Source organism: Durio zibethinus, chromosome 27 (assembly GCF_047325235.1).
Source record: "Durio zibethinus cultivar Kanyao isolate XHJ-2024 chromosome 27, ASM4732523v1, whole genome shotgun sequence".
Classification (NCBI taxonomy): Eukaryota; Viridiplantae; Streptophyta; class Magnoliopsida; order Malvales; family Malvaceae; genus Durio; species Durio zibethinus.
Window position 1 is genome coordinate 15,358,052 of NC_143188.1, and position 23,771 is coordinate 15,381,822.

A 23,771-nucleotide genomic window follows, 5' to 3' on the forward strand; every position below is an offset into this window, starting at 1 on the left:
CTCCATCAAAATTCAAGTTTCAAATTCATTTGGTAAGCATTCTAGAATACTTAATAACTCAAAAGTTTTCTTGTTGATTCTTTCAGCTGTAGTTAATTGCCTAAACAAATAAAATTATTTAAATACTCTCTTACAATATAAGTGTGATATATATATATATATATATAAATGCTCTAATTGATATTTGACTAAAGTAATTACATTTGAAATTTAATTCAAGAAGGTTTCAACTTTGGACGTCTCATTCCCTTTTTAAACTTGGCATTGCTTTTAAAACTAAAAACAAAAATTGCCTGCAAACTAGTATATGCCCTTTGAATTCCTAACCTCATTTTATAAATGACAATCATGAGTTTCCAAGTTAGTAATTTGTAAAAGACATGTGGGTGACCGGTATTTTGAGTTAGATTGGGCTGTCAGCCATCTTAAGAGCAAAGCAAAGCTTTGGCATCTATTGTCCTTAATTAGATTGGTTTGGGATGCTCATATATATTTTATTTGGCAGAAGCACAATCAAAGGAGTTTGTCTGGCCATCTAAAGATATAGAAGCTATTGTTTCAACTATCGGAAGTTCCTTTTGGCTTAGTTCAACAACAAGATTGGAGTCTCCAGTTGCACTCTTCCTCTTCAACAACAGAAATTGTGTCTGAATGTTTTTGGCTTGGTGTTACGATACTTGTGTCTCAGTTCTTTCTCTTCTGCTGGCCTAAGATGATTGGCAGTATGTCTGGTTGTATTGTGCTTGTCTTCTGTTCTGTATATAAGGTGGTGTTTTACTGCTGAGTTATGGGGTTACCCTGTCGTTGACCCTATTGTGTAACTCTGTTTTTATTAATAATTTCTGGCTTAGCAAAAGAAAAATGTGTCTGAATTGGGAACTGGTTACTTAATGTTGCTTAGTTTGATTACTTTGCAAAAGTTAGATTGTTCTTGGACATTTGTAACATTTTGATAGCTTAGTGTTTACTTGTAGCAAGTCTACTGCTTTCTTTGGGTTAATAAAAATCATTCATCCAAAAAAATTCTTAACGAAAATCTTATTATCTTTTAAGGTCTTCATTCTTGTCATACCTAAGTGATCATGTCAGCAGCCACGTAGTAGGTCTTACACATGAAAGTCCAGTTTGCCACGTCGTCATCTAAGTTGTATAAAAAGTAGAAACAGACCGGACAGGTGATTCACTACTGAATTCTTTTTACTCTCTTTAACTGCTTCTTACTCTCTCCTATTTACTTGCTTCTGATATACCTTACTAACTTAAATTGAGCATCGGGGAATGCCTCAAAATAACATTTTTGGCACACTGACTTTCTACTCTGTGACAGGTCACACAAACTCCTTCTCAACCTCCAGTTAAATTTTCGACTATCAGACCCGGAATTACATCAACAATATCAATTATTCCACTCAACTCTTTGCAGTGCAGGAATTTGATATAAGCCATTGCGTGTACAACAATGACTACGCCTACCAGTTTAACTGCCAAAACTAGGAGTTACATCACCTAACACAGAAAAATATTCACAGACCAAGCTCAAGCTAAGATGCCTTATTCCTGTAGTAACTGCTACATCACTACAGAGAAAAAAACGACGAAAAGAAAAGAACAAAGCTACCAGTTCCAGGTATCAAGCTCGACAATTCCAAACTAACTTCGATAGTATATTATTATCCCTAACAACTATAGATTTGACTATGGCGAGAAAGATTGAAATATTTCCTTTATTATTTTCTTCAACTTTAATCCCATATCATCCTTTGTTTCTTTGCTTCAGCACTCCCACAGGCAAAAACAAATGGTTTGTTGTAACTTTATTGCTATATGATTGATTTGCATGTAGAATAGACCTTGACTAAACAAAAACAAGAGGGCAATACATTCAGTAACTTACATATACTCACTTCTCTAGAATTCAAGTGAATCCTTTCAGTAACTTGTTCTCTACCTAATAGAAATAAAGCATCATAACTAAATCGCCAATATTCAAATTGATGTGCTAAGTGTTCTCATATAGCCACCAATCCATAATTAAAAGATGAAGTTATAGAAGACATGCTATGTTTCAATCACTGGTCATTTATAGGTAGTTTTTTCTCTAGTAGTCAGTTTGATGCTGTAAACCAGGAAGGCTGTCAAGCCTTCTGATATTTAGCCTATTTTGAGTATTAGCTCAGAATTTATGTTTACAAGATTGGTGCAGGTAAAAAGATATTTGTGACTTTGGGGTTGACAAAAGCCACATTGGACAGAGTGATTATGCGTATATGAAGACTAGAGGCTTTCTCCTACAACTGTCCTTCTCATGCAGCCCTAAGTTCTTGCTCTTTTGAATCCATCTCTAACTAGAAATGTAAGTATCAACAAGAAAAATACTTTATTCTCATGAATTCGGTCATTTCAAAATTTTACAGGGAAAAAAGAAAACAAAAACTCATGCTAAAAATGAAAATTTTAGAGGGAAAAAAGAAAACAAAAGGTTATGTTAAAAATTTGATGTCTACAAAACTACTGCTAAGAGCTAAAGATTACTATTTCTTGAGTTTAAGTTTAGGTTTGCTAGCTGATTTCACTTATTTTTATTTTTTGTCTTGAATGCAGGAACTTTATTTTTCCGGGAAGAAAACTGATCATTAATGTGTTCTATGCTTTGGACTTGGACATCACAAAAAATCACAGCTTCCATTAGCAGACCCTACCCAATTGAAACTACCTGCAAACCAATATTCTTAAATTCTTTGAAGTAACATCCTAGAGCCTACCAGTATGTGTCGTCGAGACCTGGATTCTGATCGGATCAAGCTGAATTCTTGGCCATTATGATGTTTGTGAAGTTAGATGCAGATTCTTGGAAATTTAATACTGGATTACAATGCTATCTCTAGGTAGAAGAAATGCTACTTCATGGGTAAAAGGCAGCAATAGAGTTTGTTGGCATCTTAGGAACGCCAATTTTGTATATACATTACAAGTTTTACGACTGTCTACTCATTCAGTTGTTTTCAACAACTTTTGGAACTTCATGTAAAAACCTAGTTCTTACTCTGCTTGGTACTATTACTCAACTCATAAGTAAGTTGTTGAAGGATGCACAAAAAATGCTCACCTAAATAGGAACGCACATGCCTACAGCAACAATTATTTTAAAGAGCTCATCACTGCAAAATCCAAAATTCCCCCAAGCTCAACAGGGGAAATAAAAGTGTTCATGGGAGCAGGAGTTGAAGCAAAGCATCAATGGACTTATCGTTTACCCTCTTCAGCCATCTTTCTACATATCTCACGAGCAGTATTGAAAATGCCAAGGGTGGGTGTTGCATGCAAAGCACTTCTTATTCTTTGCATGATGCTGAAAAAAAAAGAAAAAACACAAAAGATGCAATTGTTTAGTTTACATTCGAATGAAAATAAAAATGTAAACCATACTGACATGAGGCACCAAAAGTTGAAGATGTAAAGTGAAAATATGTCCTATTTCTATACCAAAAAAAAAATGTTGGACCACATAAAATATTCTTTGTATGTCAGTAACCAAAAAAGTTTACCATCTAAGTAACGCATTCACAACAAATATAACAAAAACTAATAGATATTAACCTAGAACAAAAAGACATTAAATAAAATTACTCTATATGAAAGGGCATATGAGGGGACCTTTAAAGCACAATGCTCACAGAAATAGTGCTTGCACTTAGTAACAACAGGATCCACAAAAGGCTGCAGGCAAATACAAGATACAAAGGGCAATAAATCATCATCGTCATCATCACTCTGGTCTACCCATGCCTCATCATCATCATTGCCAACCAAAGCCAGATTTCTCTTCCTTGCTTTCTTTGCTTCTTCCTGGTCCTTCTCTAACTGCCATCCAGACTTGTAATCTCCACGATCATGCAAAAACTTACATGAATCTCTATGACCACAGTGACCACTTTCTTTGTAGTCTTTACAGATGTCAGGCTGATAATCAAATCTTGCTGAAATCCTGATGTGAGCAGAAGCCCTAAGATGTCCATGTGAAACACCAGCTTTCTCACTAGCAACTGTTTGCTCTCTTCAAAACCCAGCCTTATAATCCACATAGCCGTGCATTCCTTTAAACAACTTCTATCTGCCAGAGCTTGTGTTTTTCCCCTTCAAAGCCTCCTCTGCTCGTTTAAGAACTTTCTCACGTATGGTGATAGCATCTTTTGTAAACGCAGTTTCAGTTTCCAAGGTTGCCATACCTCTGCTATCATTTTGAACTTGAATTTCCTTCGAAGACAAATTGAAAAATCGATTTGTCAGATTCTGTTTTTGATTCAGTGGTAGCAGCACTCCTGGAAGATCCAGTTGAAAAGTATAACTTATTGTCAGGCTTCAAAGCCTTGTTCTGATTGTGCAAAAGAAATTTGCCATATCTGGAATCTTCATCTTCATCTTCATTTATTGTCCTTTTTCCTTATGTATTTGCCCTTTGGCTTCCTAAAAAATTTGCAGACTGAAGAATCAAAGAGTTAGCTGTATACGTAAATATACATATATAAATCTAAAAAGAATAAAAAAAAAAGGAACAAATTTTACCGTGTTCAGATTGTTGAGGTTCTTTTCCTGGATAATGGGGCTCGCTTGAATCTGTCATCTTAACAGAAACAAGAGCAAAGGTTTTATAGATTCCTTCCCTGAAGCAAGATGAACTTCAAATCGTTTACGACTGCTGCTTCAATCCCTTGAAAGAAGGTTTTAAACTAAGTGAGTCAAAATCCTTATTACTATTAATTAAGGTAATGAATGATACATGATCAACAAACTAACTAGTGTCATAACTAGATAAGATCAAGCTTTCTCTCATGAAAAGGCTAAACGCTCAATTAGTATGAATCGGCCTTCATCAAACAGCTTCACATGTTTAATGGCCTACATCAAGAATACAGTTGTTCATCCTGTTAACCCACTGAGGAGCACATTGTACGGGCCAACATACGGGTGGCTGTGCTCTGCATGTAGCAGGGGAAGCAAAATTCCCATGTACTCAGAACAATTTCCTAAGAGAAGAGAATTTTAAACAGCTAATCAAAATTAAAGAGATTTTCAACAAAATGAAACCTCATGAAATACAGGGTAATGGGTAGAATCCATAGAATCTCTAAGGTAAACATCACCGGTTACAGGTAAATAAGTGTGTCTCATTCTCAACGGCTCTGCTTGATGAGCACTTGTATGAAACCTCAGTACAGTTTGAGAGTCAACATAATATGTATCATTATAGCTGCCGCTTACATGACCAGCAGGCACCAGGACATCATCAAAATTCGGCAAAAAGAAGATTTACTGTTATAAAAAAATAAATATTCTTAAAAACATTATCCAAGGATCCAAAATAAATAAAATGATCCAACATATATTGTGGAACAACAACATGCTTTAACGGGCCATATGTAGGGACAGTGAAATATCTATAACCTTAATATTTGATCAAAAATATTCACTCCCTTGCACTCGCTAATCCACCCACACTCAGACACAGAGGTTCAAGCCTGCATGGTAACATATGTAATCCCAAGTTAATAGACAACCTTTGGTGATCTATGAAAGCCCATATGGATACAAATTAAGATACCATTTTTTTTAATTTTTCAAAGATCCTAGACCAATTATTATAAAACAGAGCACAAGATTGATTGTACAAAATATTTAAACTCAAAGCTGTTCCTTTGCTATCCAATAGTATTTGCCAATTCAGAGGAACATAAAAGAGGAAAAGAAAAAAAGGGCACTAGTGGACAAACATTGTACCTGTTTTACTGAAACAATTGGGCAGAGATTATCAAACTTATCAGAGTTTTATCAACAATTTTCTTGTATAGGCGGGGATCCAATATTTTCTGAATCCTTGTTTAAGGAATTACAAAAGAAATTCTTTCAGCAAAGATGTGAATTAGGAAGGATTGGTCGACAAAATATGAACCAGAGAACATGTTGGGGTAACTAGTATTGAAATAGTCATATATTCCATTCTTCAGAATCCCAAGAGGATGATTATTCTTTTATGGAGCTGCATTCAGAGATTTGAAAAAATTGTGTCCGGAACATTGTTTGTTCGATCATCCCTCACCACATCTGCAAATCCCACCATCCAAAAAATACTAAATCATTCATAAATTATGAAAAAACAGAAAGTCATAAATCAAATTTCACCAATAACAAAATATCAAAGCATATACCATGCCAATTTTCAAACCAAAAAACTCAATAATAGATTTTGATTGCTGACACTTTCAATCAATTCATGATACTCAAAGAAAGGTGTAATCTACCTAGACTAACCATCTTATAAATATATTCCATTCCAAAATATATCAAACCAAAACACCATAAAATCCAACTTTCTTATCAAACACAATTTGAACACAAACAAAGGGCATATTTTGAAAGCTCCAACATATAAATGCAATTAACCTTTCCCAACCCAGATTAAAGCACTGGACAAAACACCCATTACGCATAATAATGTACTAGTCAAAGTTAGAATCCAATATCTGCAAATACTGAAATGGACCAGTTCAAGGAACAGTCAATAAAAGCATATAACAACAAAACCCAAGTTCATAAAAAGTAGCAATTTTTTACCATCTTTAGCAATTTGGATTCCACCAAGCTCTAGCACTGAGGAAGCCACTGGTTGTCTCCACTTTCTCTTACTAGATGGAGAAGCAGCAGCAGCAGAAGAAGAAGAAGAAAAGAGCAAGGAAAAAGTGAAGCGTTTAAAACCATTTAGTTAATTATGTAATACGCCACAACGTAAGGAACAGAGTTTTTTACGAGCCATTCATAAATATATTTGATATTTTTTTTATTTATATTCGTTTATTAAATTTAATATATAATTTTAAATAATATTTTTATATTAATTTATTAAATAAATTAAACGCTAACAAAGATCTATTTAATTTATTTATATTTACAAACAAATTTATTTAATGTGTATGAATAAATTTAATTATAATTTATTTAAAATATTAAATTTTAATTATTTTAAATTTTAATATCTTTTATCAATTTACAAATTATTATATATCATTAAAAATTACATATAACATAAATTAAAAATACCTTTTAACTTTTTAAAAATATTATTACAAAATAACTTTTTTTATATGCTTACAAATTAAATAAAATCTTTGAATGAAGTTTAAAATAATAGAAACATATTTTTAACATTCCCACGTCAACGCAAGAATTAAAATAAGGGATGAATATTAATTGGTTGGGCTACGGTTGTGGGCTATAGGCGTTAAGTTCGAGTTCTTTCATGTTTGGCTAAAGTTCAATAAAAATAGTTAAAATGAGTTAGAATACGTATTGTTAAATTCATTAAGGGTTCGTTTATTTATAAGCTAATTTATTATTAAATTAGCTTATGCTTAAATAAGGAAGAATTTGGCTCCAATAAGGTTGAAAAAAAAAGTAAAATAAAAAATCTTTTCAAAAATGAGAAATAAAAATTGATTGAAAATTATAATAATTTTTTTATTTGATTGAAATAAAATATTTAAAATTTTAATTTGAATCGGATCGATTTTTGACTCATTAAATTAAATAACAAAAAAATTTTAATAAAATCATATTATATTTTTATTAATTTATATAATTTTTTTATAAAACAAAAATAATTATATTTATTTAAATATATTTTAAAAATGATATAAAAATGTTATTAAATACATTTTTAAAATTTAATAAATTAAACTTAATTAATAAAATATAATTCGTATAAATTCGATTTTAAAAATATTTAAATTTAAATTAATTTTTTAAAATTTATAATACTAAATATTAAAATTTCGGATCTATTTCTTATCACCCTAGCTTGTTAAACCCAATTTTTTAAAAATAAAACCAATAGTCAAGAGCTCTGGTCATTGATTTAACTTGTCTGAGTGGTTTGACCGATGGATCCGACGTCATCCATAATTAATTTTTGAAGAAATTTCAAAAAAAAAAAAAGAGAAAATAAGGTTGAATCCGGAAATATTTAGAAAATTTTTTTAAAAAATACTGTCCGATTGAGTCACCATCTGTAATATTTTCATTAACGTAAAACTAATCTTTTCCTAAAAAAAGTTCAGTCCACACTCAACTTTTTGTTTAAGCAACTTTTTCTTATCGTCATCGGAGGAAAAAGGTCCCTTTAGACAAAGTTGTAGCATAAGAATGAGCAGAGTATACTTATCGTAATATTACGAAGGGTTAATATTATAAATAGTTTTTAAATTATAAAAAAATATATTTATTATAGTATTTAAATTTTAAAAAATTTTAATTTAATATTTAAATTATAAATTTATTAATTAATGTAATATTTATTTTTAATATAATTAATTTTAAATGATAATAAGTGACAAATAAATAACTCTTTAAATATTATATTAGTTAACAATTCATAATTCATATATTATATATATTAGAGATTTTTTAAATTTAAATATAATATTAAATATTTAATTATAATTTAAAAATTATTCATGATATTAATCCTATTAAAAAACTATATTTTCTATCCAAACCATGTAAAATAAGGAATGGGATCAATGAATATTAGTCATTTTATTTATTATTTTATGTAATTTAATAACTTAATTTTATTCATATTGTAATTTAAGATGTATTAAAATCAAATTATTAAGAATGAATTGTAAATGGTTCAAAACAAAAACATGAGTGCATCACTGCTTTTAATCTAACAAAGGAAGAATTTTTGGATATCCCTACACAAGTAGCTGATCATCATCCTACACATGGGTATCAATTGTTTTTGTATACAGTGGCAGATGCAAAGGTTGAAGTATGTTGTTCATAGACACCTTAAATATTAAAAATTTTAAAAAAATTTAAAAGAAAATTTTTTATAAACATTCTCAAAATTTTTTTTCTTAATGTTATTTTTATCGATAAAATTAATAAATTCATCAAAATAAATTTTAATAGTATTAATAATGATTCTTGATTGAATAATTGTTTAATTACATATATTAAAAAAATAATGTATTTAATAATATTAATAATGTTGTAATTATAACTTTTTTTGAAATGTGAGAACTTTGGATAATTATAATAATATAATAATATATTGTTTTAAATTTGTGTTTGTAATTTATATATATATATATATATATATATATATATTATAAGTGCATGCTTTGAAAAAAAATCCATTTGTTGTGTACAGAGAGAGAGGATATCTTTGTATGGTGCATTTTGCACCAACATATACGCAGTTTGGGAAATGGAAATATTGGCGGAAAATAGTCTTGAAAAATAATAAGTTTAACCTTCAATTACAATAGTAAGTTGAAACAACTGAATTTTCCAAAGAGCGAAGAAACATTGTTTTTTCTATAATGGTTGCATCCATTAGAATTAGATCTCGATTTTTTTAATTTTTTAAATTATATTTTATATATGAAAAAAGTAAAATTTTTATATAATTTTTAATGGATGAAAACTTATAAAAAATGTAAATATTTTTTAATATAAATCACAACATAAATAAATGTTGTTTTTTATTATTTAAGTATTAAATAGTATATTTATTAATATAATATATAAATATAAATTTAATAAATAATAAAATATATTCTTTTATATATCTAGAAGAGAGTTAGAATTAAACACTACAAATCTAATCATGACTTGACTTAAATTGTTCAAAGAAAAAAAAATTAACTCAATTCTTATTGTTATAACATATAGATCCATGAACATATCACTAGATATAAATTAGAGGAGTTGTCACTAATTTTTTTTGTCTAGATTGATTGATCACCTGATTAAATCTGTCTTAAAGAGGAATCTCAAAATTGACTTAGGGACCTTTAAATAGTAGATTTTGATCTACAAAACCAGAGTTTAAGTTTGAGAATATAGTTACGTAAGAAGAATGTTATAACACTCTCTCAATGCCTATTCAAAGAATAGTACTAGTTTGATTCTAGATTATCCAAGCCTTAAAAAAATATTTATAATTTACCAAAATATTAAATATTAAAAATTAGTCTTAAAATTGTCACAATTGTTTAGGAGCAATTTAAAATAATTCTTTTATCTCAAGAGTATTCATAGAGACTATTATTCCACTTTGAAAAGACTCTATCATTGGATTTATTAATTTATTTTTATTTTTAAAAAAATAGTAAAATCTCCCAATAGTTTAGAAAAACTTACTTTGAAGCAAATCTCTCAGCATTTTGATAAAATTTTATTGTAAAAGGATTCATAAAAAATTTTAAGAATTTTATCAAGTGTCCCAATAGTTTAGTAGGACTTAATTTAAGAAGTAATCCTTCAATAGTTTAGAGGATAAAAATTATCGTTATTTTTTTTAGAGAAAATAATTTATGAAATTTTTCAATAGTTTGGTGGATTCCATTTTAAAAATTAAATCCATGAAAATTCTCTAATAATTTGGTAAAATTCATGAATTTATTTTGTAAGAATTTTTATTTGAAAAATATTATTTATTATTGAAAGGATTTTTTTTTTTGTTTTTATACATTTTTTGAAACTTATTTGAAAAGATTTTTAGTTTTTATTTTTTATTTTATCTTTCAAACTGATTGGAAAATATTTTTTTCTTTGCTTTTTCTATTTTCTAGAAAGAAAAGATTTTTTTTAATAAATATTGGATTACTAAATAAAATAAATAAAAAACCAATAAAATAAAATAAGATAAAAAAACTGAAAAATAACATAAAAACTTAAAATATGAAAATAAAAAATAAAATAAAAATGGAAAAGATAACCTTGCAATCGGGTTGGGTCTATGCATGGGTCAACAAATCTACCCGTGAATCTGGCATTTCAAAATGACATCGTATTGAGTCAACATATAAGCCAAGTTCAGCGTTTTGAAGCTCAGACGCTCCTTACTCTTTCTCGCTTTACCACAATTTCCTATTGCCTTTCTCTAAAATAATCCCCAAAAATTCAATCAAAAACTGGGATTATTGTTGATTTATGGAAAATTGGCTGGAACCTAGTTGAAAAATTCAAATTCCTGTTGGAAAATTCATTGGAAACTTCAAACATTCATCAAAAAATTCATATTTTTCAAAAAGAAAAAGAAAACAAGATTTTCCAAACTTTTCCAAAGTTCCCAAATTTTGTCCAGATCTCTTCAGGAAATTCTAAAAAACCTAAATCTGAGCCCAAGAACCCTAATCTAACTCCAGAATTTTCAAGCAAACTTAGAATTAAAAATCAAAATCCCAAAACTTCTATTCTGCCTAGAAACTGTTTCCCAAAATTTTAACAACCAAAATCTTCCCAATTTTTCACCGTTCCCCTCTAAAATCACTCTGTTCTTCATATTCGGAGGATTATTCAATTCATAGTCGTCTTGAAAACAATTTTTGGGAACGAACAGAATCAATCCCAGGGTTCAAGCCTGGATTGGTTCTATCCAAGCATGATTCTTGACTAGATTTTGGTGAAACTGAAAGCCTTGGGTTCTGATTTAAAATCCATTGACCAAAAGAATTGAATTCAATCCAAATCGATTTCTTTGATCATTGACAATTAAGAAAAAAAGGAAGAAATAAAAAAATAATAGTAATGTGATATAACACCATATAATATACTAATAATAATAATGACATATGATACTATAATATAGTAATAATAATACTATATTATAATATAACAAAAATAATAAAACACAATCCAATGACCATGGAAACAGTCCGATTGACCCCGAACACGGTTCAATTGACCCCAAACACAAATGGGTGTCTATACTTATTTAAAAAAAAAAACCTTATCAATTAGGTTATAGCGGATCGAAACCTATAGGTTATTTTATCATCCTTACATCTATTTATTTTTTCTTTATAAAATATATCTAATAAAAATTTTTAAAAAAATGACTAAAAAAGTCAAATGGAGTGACACATAAATTTGTTAAATTAAAATATTAAATAATATTTTTTAATAAAAGACATATATAAATATAGAATTAAATAAATAATAATATATATATTCATATATAATGAAACCAAAGTGTAACACCAAAAATCTTACTTTTTTCTAAGCACAATTTTTAAAAAATTCAACCAATTTATCTCGAATGAAAAGGAAACAAACTAATGAATTGGGATAAATCAAAACCTATCATATATAGGTTATATTGTCACCTTTATTTCAAATGACTTTTTTATTACAAAATTTATCTAATAAAAAACTAAAAGTAAAAAATTTTAAAAAAAGGAAAAAGAAAAAAAGAAACCCCAAAAATCAAAAGTTTTAAAAAATAAAAAACAAGAGAGAGAGGTACCATGTCGACGGAGTAAAACACTTTAAATCCTTCTTCAACCCAACCCTATTTTCAAAAAAAAAAAAAAAAACTCGATTCAATCTTAATTTAAAAAGAATGCACTTGATGCGAATTAAAATTAATCGAATACAGATTATTTTATTATTTTTACTTTTTTTAACAAAATTTATTTCATAAAAAATAAATTTAACAACTAAATAAAAAGTAAAAAATAAATTTAATAAAAAATAAAGTTCCGGAGGAAGGGCAGGGTGGCACGTGAACACCCTCTCCTTTTTTTCATTCTCTATAACATTAATTATATAAATTAGAGGTTATATGATTCAAAAAGTATGTGTATGGCGTTCTCTCCTATTTTCTTCTCTAATCTCAATGTTTGATGTAGTGCATGATGTTGCTATTTTGCTTTTTTTTTTTTTTTTTACCTTCTTGGATTGCTCTCATGAAACTTCATGGAAGTGGAGATAGAGTTTCAATAGCTGACAATCGAACCCAACAATAATGACAGCTGCATGCCCTTTTTTGTTGAAAAAGAATAGAATACGCGTTATTGTTAATGCAAAGAATCAACATTGAACGACACTTGCTATGTGATATATTATTCGTTCTGGGATCCGAAGAACTTTCCTTATTTTATTCTTTAAAGAAAACTCCTTCATTGAAAAAAAAGGCAGATGTATCAGTTAAATCAATTATTTATTGCTAATATCACATTATCATCCTTAATTACTTCAATAATAAATGGTAAATCAAGTAATAGTCTTCCTTTATACTAAAACAGTTTTATATGAAATCAACAATTTGTAATCTGTTGGATCATTCAAGCTCCCATTTAATTATTAAATCATTTAAATATCATACTTGTCAATTTTAGATCTTTTAAAGCCTTCATTAAAAAATGATATGTTTAAAATGATAATGAAAACCATAGTATTTTTTTCCCAATTTCAATATGCATTGTGTAGATATGTTCTAGGATAATCTGGTTTAGATATAGATATTCTTGTATAGAATTGCCAAGATAATTTGCATTAAACTGTATTGTTATATATTAAACATACTCCAAAAGGTGTGAAAACTACAATGCTAATTAACTTTTTATTAGATTTGCTCATTTATGTATTAATGTCATATTTATTTTATATTAAATATATAAAATAAAAAAATTATTATATCACAATTCATATTAACATGTCAAATATAAAATATATATTTTTATTTTTACCAAACTCATATAATTTTTGTTTAAATATTGAATTGTATCATTTTTATATTTTATTTCGAATTATATGACTGTTTGTATTTAATATTATCATATTTAAAATTTATCATCAATTAATACATAATAATAAAGTATTTGTACTTAAAAAATAAGAAAAAGAAAATGCATTGACCAAATTCATTATTACAAGTTAGTCAGTCGGCCGGCCAGATTTTTTTATCTTGACAGGCTGATTAGTTTGTTAATTGGTTGTTTCGTAACAGGATTTTAATCATAATCTCTACATTTCAAGTAAAATGTGAGACTAAAAATGTTGGGTAGCCAACCATTCTACAAAGTAATCATCAAATTAGTTAAATAGGGCTTTTGATGAGTGAATAGGTTGAATAGGTTGCACATTCAACCCTTTCATACACGTTTAAATCACTCTCTTAGTAATAAGCTAAAAAAACGAATATTATGGTTTTTGAAATCAACAAAGACATATTTTTGATTATTAATTTATCTTGAAATAATGTGTTCCGTCAATAAAAACGTAATCTATTTATAAAATATTCGACGCTTTAAATATTAATTTAACAGTTTTAAGTAAAAAATAAAATTTAATTTTTAATAGTTTCAAGTGAAAAAAAAAAAAAAAAGGGCTCCATCCTTTTGCAAAATCAAGAAACCATGCCTGTAGATGCAAGAGGGCAACAGAAATGATGGTATACATCTAAAATATCCTAACATTGGGTCTTTTTTTATTTAGAATTAAAAGTATTGCAAGAACTTTATGTGGTTATATTTTATTATTTTTAAAAAGAACTTGCTTGTTAACTTCCACAAAATTAAACATGATATATCTAGCTGATCATCAAGTTTTGATTATGATAGATTTGGAACTTCTCTCTTGTCTCCAATGGAAAAATGTGGTAGTTGGTAGATACACGAAATATTCAAAGAGTGCATTTCTTCAGAATTGCTTGATCAATTTCCAATTTGAATGCCCCTAAAGATTGAACCCATCATTTGTTTAATGATATTTTCTTTGCACTATTTTTTAAAATTTATTTCTGGTTCCAATAGCTTTCACATACATATATAAAATCCAAAACTTCTTCTTCTTAATAGATTTAATTATATGCTGGTACATTGACATTAATGTTAATTAAATAAATAATCATTATAAAAAAAAAAGACAAATCGGTTTGAAGATGATCACCTGTCCATTTGTCTTCAACATTATTTAGGATACTGTTGCCAAGTGTTGGGCAGAAAATGTGAATGTAATGCAATGTAAGAATAAACTATGCCCCAAATTTTACTTTCTCTTCCAAAGTTGAGCTTTGGGATCCCAACATAGATTGTTGCTATTGGAAAGGAATTACATGTGATGCTTCTGGTCATGTGATTGAGCTCGATTTCAGTTACAAAAACCTTTTTGGTAGCTTTCACTCCATTTTCAATCTTCATCATCTTCAATACCTTAATTTTGTTGGGAACAATTTTAATATCACTCTGCTTCAATATGAGTTTGACAGATTCTCAAATTTAACTCATCTTGACTTTTCAAACTCATGTTTCCATAGCAAAATTCTAGTGGAGATTTCATACTTAACAAGGTTAGTCTCTCTTGATTTATCTAATCAAGATTCTTGCTATCAACGGTATAACCAAATTCTCCATCCATACAATAACTTCTACTACTATCCATTGCCTTTTGAACTTCAACAACCTCTAAAACTAGAAAACCCAAACTTCAAGACATTAATCCAAAATTTAAGACCCCTTGCAAACGTCTAGATAGTGTGAACATTTCAACTCAAAGTAGTAAATGGTGTGAAGCCACATCCATAGCACTTCCTAACTTGCATATTTTAAGTCTATCGAAATGTAATTTGACAAGTGCATTTTGTTCTTCACTCTCAAGACTATCTTTTCTTTCCAAACTTTTCCTTGGTTGGAATCCAATCTCTTATTTGCCTCCTAATTTCTTGGAAATTTCCTCTAGTTTGGTTTCTCTCAGTTTAGTGAATTGCAATTTGAGTGTGTATTTTCCAACAAAAGTTCTCTCATTGCCAAAAATACAAAGCATTGACATTTCAAACAATGACCATCTGATGGGTCAGTTGCCAGAATTTTTGTTAAACATTGCTTTACGGATCTGATCGATTTTGACTACAAATTTCTCTGGGCAAATTCCATCATCAATTGCAAATCTTACTAACCTTGTGCAACTGGATCTATCTAATAACAATTTCAGTGATTTTATCCCTGCATTTCATAGATCTGGAGTTTCAAATCTTGCATCTTTCTTTGTCGGGGAACCGCCTCTCTGAATCAATACATTCTTCTTTATTTACTCTCCCATCAGATGGTCATTGTTTGAAATGTCAATGCTTCCCTTTGAAGGAAGCATACAGCAAAGCAATCAATTCGGTACATTTTTGAACGATTCTTACAAAGGGAACCCAAGATCATGTGGGCCACCTTTGACAAGGAAATGCAATGGAGCTGCTGTTCCAATGCCACCTCCAATGGAAGATGTAGATTCATGGCTAGATGGTTTATCTGATTGGAGAATCGTATTGATTGGGTATGCATGTGGATTGGTGATTGGATTATCTATTGGATATACAGTGCTGAATGAGATGGGAAACAAATGGCTTGACTGCTACAAAAGGAATAGGAGAAGATCAAGGTGATTCCATCAGAATTCAATTTTCAGTCTCAACAAGTAAGCATTTTGGAATAGTTAATAACCCAAATGTGTTGTTACTAATTGTGGTATATTTTCGATTTTGCATGGTTGGTCTATCTAAAAAGTTCTATCTGATTGCCTAATTATTCATTATCATGTCATATTTGTTCTTGTAGCATTGTCATTCTTCATCAACTTTCTTTTAGGCCGTTCATTATCAGTAATTTTTTTACCATTTTGTAGTTTAGGAATCTGAATTCTAAACCAAGCTACATGGCATGTAGAGCAGTGACTGAGCCTGAAATAATGAACAAGAGAATAGAGAATTGGGTGGAAATCTCAAGATTTGTTGAAAATTTTGTTGAGACAGAGTCCTTGATCATGATGCAAATGGAGATGAAGTGTGAGTCCTTTTCAAGATTTCTGGTGTAGGTGTTATTCTTCGAAGCCAAAATCATTTTTGTTGCTGCCCTTTTATCCGACGTAGCTTATTTTCATATAAGAGATCCAGGTATGCATCTGTACAGCCAATTGATAGGTTTTCCCTAACATTTTATAGCTAATTACTTTAGAGTATTTTCTTCATGTTAATCCAAAATCATCAATTGTTTCTCTGCTTCCGCACTCACCACACACAGTAAAAAAAAAAAATTAAATCTATAAAATAGAGCTTATGAGTATAAAAGCCTTGATTTTTTGTTTCTCAGCTTCAGGCCAATGGTTTGAGAAGATACCAGGGCCAACATATTTCTTGGAAAAGAAAGCATGGATTGCCAGAATACAGTTCGGAAAAGCGTATGATTTCTAGATAAAGGCTTATTCCGCGTAGATGTTACTTACATAATTGCTGCTTCAGCTGCATCATATGTCCAGGCACAAGCAAATGGCCTTTTCCCTCTCAACTTCAAGTCGTTGCATGAAAGAGGTACTAATGACTCACATTTGAAAGAGAAAACCACCCAAGGTAGGACTGAAAATTTGCCTCAGGTATCCAACATGGACCACTACCAAGAGAGTACCTTGGTTGCTTGGATGATGACCTTACATATACGCACATCTTCATGATTCAAGTAAATCCTTTCGGTAATTTGTTCTCTATCTAATAGGAGAAATGGTCATTCGTTACTAGATATACAGTCAAATATACAAAATGATCTGCCAAGCATTGTTCTGATATAACTACTAATCCACAATTAATAAATGAAGTTATAAAATTCAAATAATTGAATCTTTTTTTGGACATAAAGGAATGATAAAATCTTGATTATATTCTCCCCACTTTCTCTTAAAACATCTAATTACATTTTACTTTCAGGGACTAAACTCCATGCATCTTGGCAGCCAATCCTCTTCTTTGAACAATTCATGTCAGAAATCATGGACCTCTGAAGACATGATATGCTTTGAATCACTGGTCATTTTGTCAAGCCTTCTGCAATTTTCAATTTAGCCTGTTTTGAGTTTTAGCTTGGCATTTATTTTTGGAAGTTTTGTGCGGGTGGAGGGATATTTGATGACTTGGGGTTGATGAAAGCCTCATTGCCTGTGTTCTTAAGTTAGTGCTTAAGACATTACCGCTAGAAGCTTCTCCTGATCATCTAGCCTGTATTCTTGCTCCCTGGAATGGATTCTTGTGTTCAAATCCCCTGCCTAATCTTTGTGCTTGTATTTAAGATATATTTAAGCTTTAATTTTAATTTCACTACTATAATAATTAATTTTATCATTACTGTTATTTTTAATGTCACTAATACTAATTTTACTCATTATCCAAATGGTTAAAAAAAGATATCCAACACAAAATTATTACTCTTTCCTTTGTACAAAAAAAGCTATATTTTGGTACATAATACACAACAGATAGCATACTTTTTATGTATAAAAAAAAAAAGTCATGAATTTAAGTATAATTAAATTTTGTTTTAATTCTATTTCAAAATTTATATTAAGATTTGAAATTTATATCCTTTTCTTTTGAATTCAAATTTCTAAAAATATATTTAATTAACCAAAAAAAAATCCTCTTTCATTGATCAAACAACAACAATAAAGTAACAATCATAAAGGAAAGAAAAACTAATACCTCGAAAACAAAAATACGTATTTAGGGCTTTAATAATGTTTGTTTTCCAAACAAAATTGTAAAAAAAAATCGTACATATAAATAACATTAATAATCAACAAAAAAAAAAACAAATTAATTACCGATATTGATAGGCCTGTTGGGTCAAAAGACCCAGTTTTTCTTACATGGGCTGGGTCCATTAATACCGAAATCGGGCTTTCCTTTGCACTAAATTCTCAATTTGATAATTTTTTGGAATTACAAAACTGATTGAAGAAAGATACACAAAGCAATTAACATAGAAAAGCAAAATAAAAGAAAAATGTTGTCAAAAGGGGTTTAAAGTTATGGGGTTTCAATCAATTTTTCCCCCTCTTCTTTTTCTTTTTCCTGGTAAAAATTTCCTAATGCCCAGTTTTATTTTCAATCCTAAAAAATTCTTTTATTTTTTTAACTGTAAACTATGGGTCTTTTTTTAATTGAATTTATCTCCTGTTTTTACAGTGTCACTATAATTCGAGAGCTGGAGAAATTGCAGCAAATTTTTGGACACCCAACATCGGCAAGGGCAGAGTATTTGATTTTTTTTTTTTAATTTCTTCTTTCTATGATCTTTGTTAGACTTTCATTGTGTAGAACGAATTCTTTTTTTAGCCAAGCATTAACTTTTTTTTTCTTATTTTTGTTTGTCAGGCTTTATTGTATGTTGGTTCTGTTCTGTTTTACCCATATTTCATTTATTTTTATGATTTAAATTGAACTACCATGTGAAAAGGATTATCGAGTATTGCCAAGTGGTATTTTCTTTGACTATTACTGTACATAATTGTCAATTTTGTCGTTCAATTGCTGGCTGTTAAATTTGCTGCAAAAGAATGATTGTTGCAGTTTGAATCTCTTGTTATTACGGGGGAGAATGGTAGGGTGGTTGAAAAGGGGAAATAAAAATAAAATGAAATAGTTGGGTGTAAAGTGTTACCTTTTATGGAGTTCTAGCTTGCAATCATCATTTGTTTAATTGTACATTTTGCATTTTCCAACAATTGAATGGAGCGAGTTTTATGGATTTCCATTTCATTGGTTACAAGTATCTTGGTCTAGACAAGTTTCGTCCATGTTTTCTGTTTCCAAAATGAATTAATATATATGACATAACAGGTTCTTCTTGCAAATTAGGAATTGAATGTTTATGTGAAAAGGTGGTAATAATCTGATCTTTTCTTTGTTGCATCCATATTCTGCAAAGATCTTTTGCCCTGTCTTTGTTCACCTCCTAGGTCTCAATATTTTGTTGGTTTGCTTCTGGTAGAGTTTGATCTCCTGCTGTCCCATTTTCCCTTTGCCCTCACTATTCCTCCCCTTCCTCTCTAGCTTTTGAAATTGCATTTAGAGCCTTGGTTGTTGTAGTAGATCACAAGCATACTTTAACATTATGTTCAAGCTGTTGAATTTTAGGTTCAAATTTCTAGTGTTAAAGTTTGATTAAAGTTTTGATTTCTTATATAAGCCTTGTCTTACCCCCTTTTTTTAGAGGGAGAGGGGGTTTGGGGAGATCAAAATAGCACTTATAGTATTGCGTACAAATGTATGTATGTATACGGTATATATAAACATTGTTTTAAAAAATATGCTATATACGATATTGGTATAAAATATTGTGTAATTGCAAAATAAAATGTAAATTTCAAGCACTGTACATACATAAATTTTAAAAAATTCAAAAAATTAAATTTAATAAAATTAGAATATAACTTAATGACCAAAAACAGAAAAAACTAAAAGGGAACTACTGAGAACATAAAATTACTTGTGCAAAATTAATGCAATAGCGAACCATATGTAGGGTTGGCATCGGGTCGGGTTCGGGGCAGGTTTTGCTCGGCCCGAACCCGACCCGACTTTTTGCTTTATTAAACCTGAATCCGACCCTACCCGAAATTATTTTTTTACCCAAACCCGACCCGACATCGATACTATGTAAATTGTACTCGATCCGACCCGAAATTAATAAAATATTATTTTTTAAAATATAAAATATTATTTTTTAAATATAAATATTTAAAAATATCATTATATAAATATATATAAAAAATTAAAAAATTAATTAAAAAATATTTTTTTATATAATATCGGGTCGGGTCGGGTCGGGTTTTAGGCAAACCAGAACCCGACCCCGATTGTTTCTTAACTTTATCGACCCGACCCGAAACCTGAATTTAAAAAAAAAAAAAAAATCGACTCCATAGGTTCGGGTCGGAACCCGTCGGGACGGGTTAGATCGGCCTCCCTAACTATATGAAGTTCTTAGTTGTTTTGCTTTATTTAGAGTCTCTTTGTTCGGGTTTTTGCTATTTGCTCTTTTGCTTCTGGAAGCAAAAAAGCAAAAAAGCAAGAATTGCATTTCGATAAGAAATAAAATTTTGAAGAGTTATCCACAAAATATGTAAGTTTTTTATGATTAACTACATGATTCTACTTCTATATAGACTAATGGTGTTATAATTGATTTTATATTTTAATTTTTTTTTTTTGTGGTTTTAGATCAATTATGATATTGTTTTTTTACCTTTGGCTTTTCCTTTCTGGTAATTATTCTAAAAGCAAAAAGTAGGAGCACCAACTAGATGGGTTCTTATAGTTTCTTTTATTCTCTTGGTTGTTTCTTTTAAGTATGTGAGAGACATTGAAACTTTAATCTTTTGGTGTGGAGTCAAAAGTTGGTGTGCATGAAGTATTGCATTTATAAGTATCCATTACAAACAAATTAATCATTTACCAATTAAAATTTTGTTAAAAAATTACCATGAATAAAAGATTTTCAAGTACAAAATTGTTTCCATTTTATAGGACTTTTATGTGGAAGGGCAACGATATTCTCACCCATGCAGGGGCCAAAATTTTATTAATGCAAGAAAAGTTATACTGAAAAATATCCTTATTGAAATTGGAAGGCGTTCAGGACTTCTGCTAAGCCCCTTCACTTCCCTATCGGAAAAGTTAGGCTTTCTCTTTCTCCAGGTACTAAGAAGAGCATCAAGGTTTGGAATTTATCACTTCTTTTCCCACAAAATGACAATGAAACCGTCAAATAACGTTTGGATTCATCATCAGCAGTTTCCATGTGGAGATTGGAAGTGTTATGTTAAGTATGAAGGAGAAGATCAGATATCAGTAAGCTCTCATTACTCTCAGGTAATAAAGAATGAGACAGCTTCAACATCCTTATCATCAGAAGCTGTCTTCATGCCATATGTTGGTCAAATATTCAAAAGTGATGATGATGGTTTTGAGTACTATAGCAATTTTGCATGGAAGAATGGATTTTCAATAACAAAAGCACGCTCCACGGCAGGCTAGAATTTAGGGATCTACCATCGAGATTTTATCTGTTATAGATATGTGTTTAATCAACCAAGAAAAAAGGTCAATGTGGAGCGTCCAAGAGACTGGAATTCAGTGCGATGTGGATGTGATGCAAAATTTTATTCGACAAAAGAAATCATCCATGATGTTAATGGTGTGTTTCACAATTTAGTAATGTCAATAACCATGAATTATTGGAAGATGACCAAGTAAGTTTGCTTCCTGCATTTCGGAAAATACAGGAAGCAGATCAGGAAAGAATTCTTTTACTCTCCAAAGCTGGGTCTCCGGTCAACAGTATCATGAAGGTTTGGAAATTAGAAAAAGGAGTCCAGCCCGGACTGTTGCCTTTTATCAAGAAGAATGCTATGAATTTTGTACGGACTTGTGAAAAGACTGTTCAAGAAAGTGATGCTTTGCTTACCGAGAAAACAGAAAATGATACATTGGAACTTCTTGAGGCCTGCAAGGCTATGGCAGAAAGGGATTCTAATTTTGTTTATGATTATACTACAGATGAAAATAGTAAGGTTGAAAATATTTCATGGTCATATGCAGATTCTATTCGTGCGTATACAGTATTTGGTGTGCTGTTACCTTTGACACTACATTTTGTTCTATCACTTACGGATTGCCTCTTGGATATGGTTTTGTATAGATAATCATGGAAAGCCAATTTTCTTATGATGTGTATTACTCCAAGATGAAAGTGTGTCAGTTTTTTTGCCCCCATCTATACTTTACAAAAATAAGTATAAAGCAAAGACTAACTTATCATAGAAATTAAGGAAAGTTATTAAAAAGACAAAAAAAAAAAAAACAAAGAAAAAATTATAAGTCTTAATCTTTACTTTATCCTTAATCTTGACATGAAACATGCAAATGTATCAATCTTTTTGTTCTCATCTTTAATTTACAAAAATAAGTACAGGGCGAAGACTAAGACTTATTATAGAAATTGAGGAAAGTTCTAAAAAGAAAAATAAAACCAAAGAAAGAATGATAAGTCTTTGTCTTTTCTTTATATTTAGTATTGCCGTGAAGCATGCAAATGTTTCAGACTTTTTTTTCCATCTTTACTTCACAAAAATAATAATATTAGCGTTTACTTTGGTCTAAGTCATTGAAAAGATTAAAATATAGTAATAATAATTTATATACTTAAAATCTATTTTCAATTTATCAATTTAATTGAAAGATAATAGATAACATTTGCTAAGTAAATTATTGTGTTTTTTTTTGTCTTTTTTAAGTGATAAAATTGACTTAACAGCAAACTACTAAAAAGATTATTTTTTATAGAATAATGATGGGGCAAGAAGACTTAGATATTTACTAGATGAGAAGATTTAAAAGTGTAAAGCAAAGCAAAGACTTAATACCAATAAAAAAAAATTCTCATTCTATCATTATCTTATCTTTGTGAGTGCAATTTTGTGATTCACTTATAGCATATAATATTTATATATTGACAATGTATCAAATATAAATTATTTATAAAACAAAATATGTTGAGATGAAAAAATAATGATGTCTTTTTGTTTATATTCATTATTCACTCAATCTCATTAATACGTATATAATATTTTTAAAAAATTTTATTTTATTTTATATTATTTATAATTAATTTTAAAACTTATTTTACTATATTTACAATATGGTATGATACTTGATATTAGATTTTTAAATTATAATATTTATTTCAATTTAACAATTATACTGATATTTTTTTTGAACTTTTACTTCATGACTTATAATTATCCAAGTTTGACGTATATGTAACACTTTTTTAAGTTTATCCTTTTATTTATAATTAAATTTACAATAAAGTTTTATCATCTTTTACAATAGAGAACTTATTAATAATTTTAATGACAACGTCTAAATGTAGGATTTCTTTTTAAACTCTTTATTATTTTACACTTAAGTGATAATATCAATAGTCACATATTAGGTCTTACACATGGAAGCCCAGTTAGCCACGTTGTCACCCACGAGATAGAGAAGGTAGAATCATACCAGACATGTGATTCATTATGAACTTTCTTTACTTCCTTTAATTGCTTCCTGCTCTTTCTCATTTCATTGCTTTTGATATACCTTACTAAAGTGTCGGAGCATATGCTTC

General features: G+C 29.5%; 1 protein-coding gene, 1 long non-coding RNA gene and 2 pseudogenes across 3 annotated transcripts; 3 read left to right on the top strand and 1 right to left on the bottom strand.

Moving 5' to 3' along the window:
• Positions 1-2,927: 2,927 nt before the first annotated feature.
• LOC111279799 (zinc finger CCCH domain-containing protein 1-like) lies at positions 2,928-6,784 on the bottom strand (annotated as a pseudogene). The gene is made up of 4 exons (XR_016334573.1): positions 6,610-6,784; positions 4,564-6,099; positions 3,655-4,480; positions 2,928-3,349 (listed from the first exon to the last, which is right to left on the bottom strand). The product of XR_016334573.1 is annotated as a zinc finger CCCH domain-containing protein 1-like (transcript).
• LOC149511021 (receptor-like protein 9DC1) lies at positions 4,856-17,856 on the top strand. The gene is made up of 4 exons (XM_089756372.1): positions 4,856-4,982; positions 14,854-15,314; positions 15,701-16,251; positions 16,459-17,856. The coding sequence occupies exons 1-3, from the start codon at positions 4,856-4,858 to the stop codon at positions 15,851-15,853; spliced, it is 741 nt and encodes a 246-aa protein (XP_089612498.1). The 3' UTR covers positions 15,854-16,251; positions 16,459-17,856.
• A 690-nt stretch (positions 17,857-18,546) lies between these two features.
• LOC149511022 (uncharacterized) lies at positions 18,547-18,922 on the top strand. Its single transcript, XR_016334575.1, has 2 exons — positions 18,547-18,673; positions 18,785-18,922. It is a non-coding gene; the product is annotated as an uncharacterized LOC149511022 (long non-coding RNA).
• Positions 18,923-20,995: 2,073 nt separating this feature from the next.
• On the top strand, positions 20,996-22,423 carry LOC149511023 (putative protein FAR1-RELATED SEQUENCE 10 pseudogene; annotated as a pseudogene).
• The last annotated feature ends 1,348 nt before the right edge of the window (positions 22,424-23,771 follow it).

Excerpts from the sequence above, each read along its gene's own strand:
- LOC149511021 (XM_089756372.1), top strand. The coding sequence starts at position 4,856 with ATGAATCGGCCTTCATCAAACAGCTTCACATGTTTAATGGCCTACATC. Across the intron at positions 4,983-14,853 it reads CGGGTGGCTGTGCTCTGCAT|TTGAGCTTTGGGATCCCAAC; the intron begins GTAGCAGGGGAA and ends TCTCTTCCAAAG. Across the intron at positions 15,315-15,700 it reads TAAGACCCCTTGCAAACGTC|TTCTCTGGGCAAATTCCATC; the intron begins TAGATAGTGTGA and ends TTGACTACAAAT.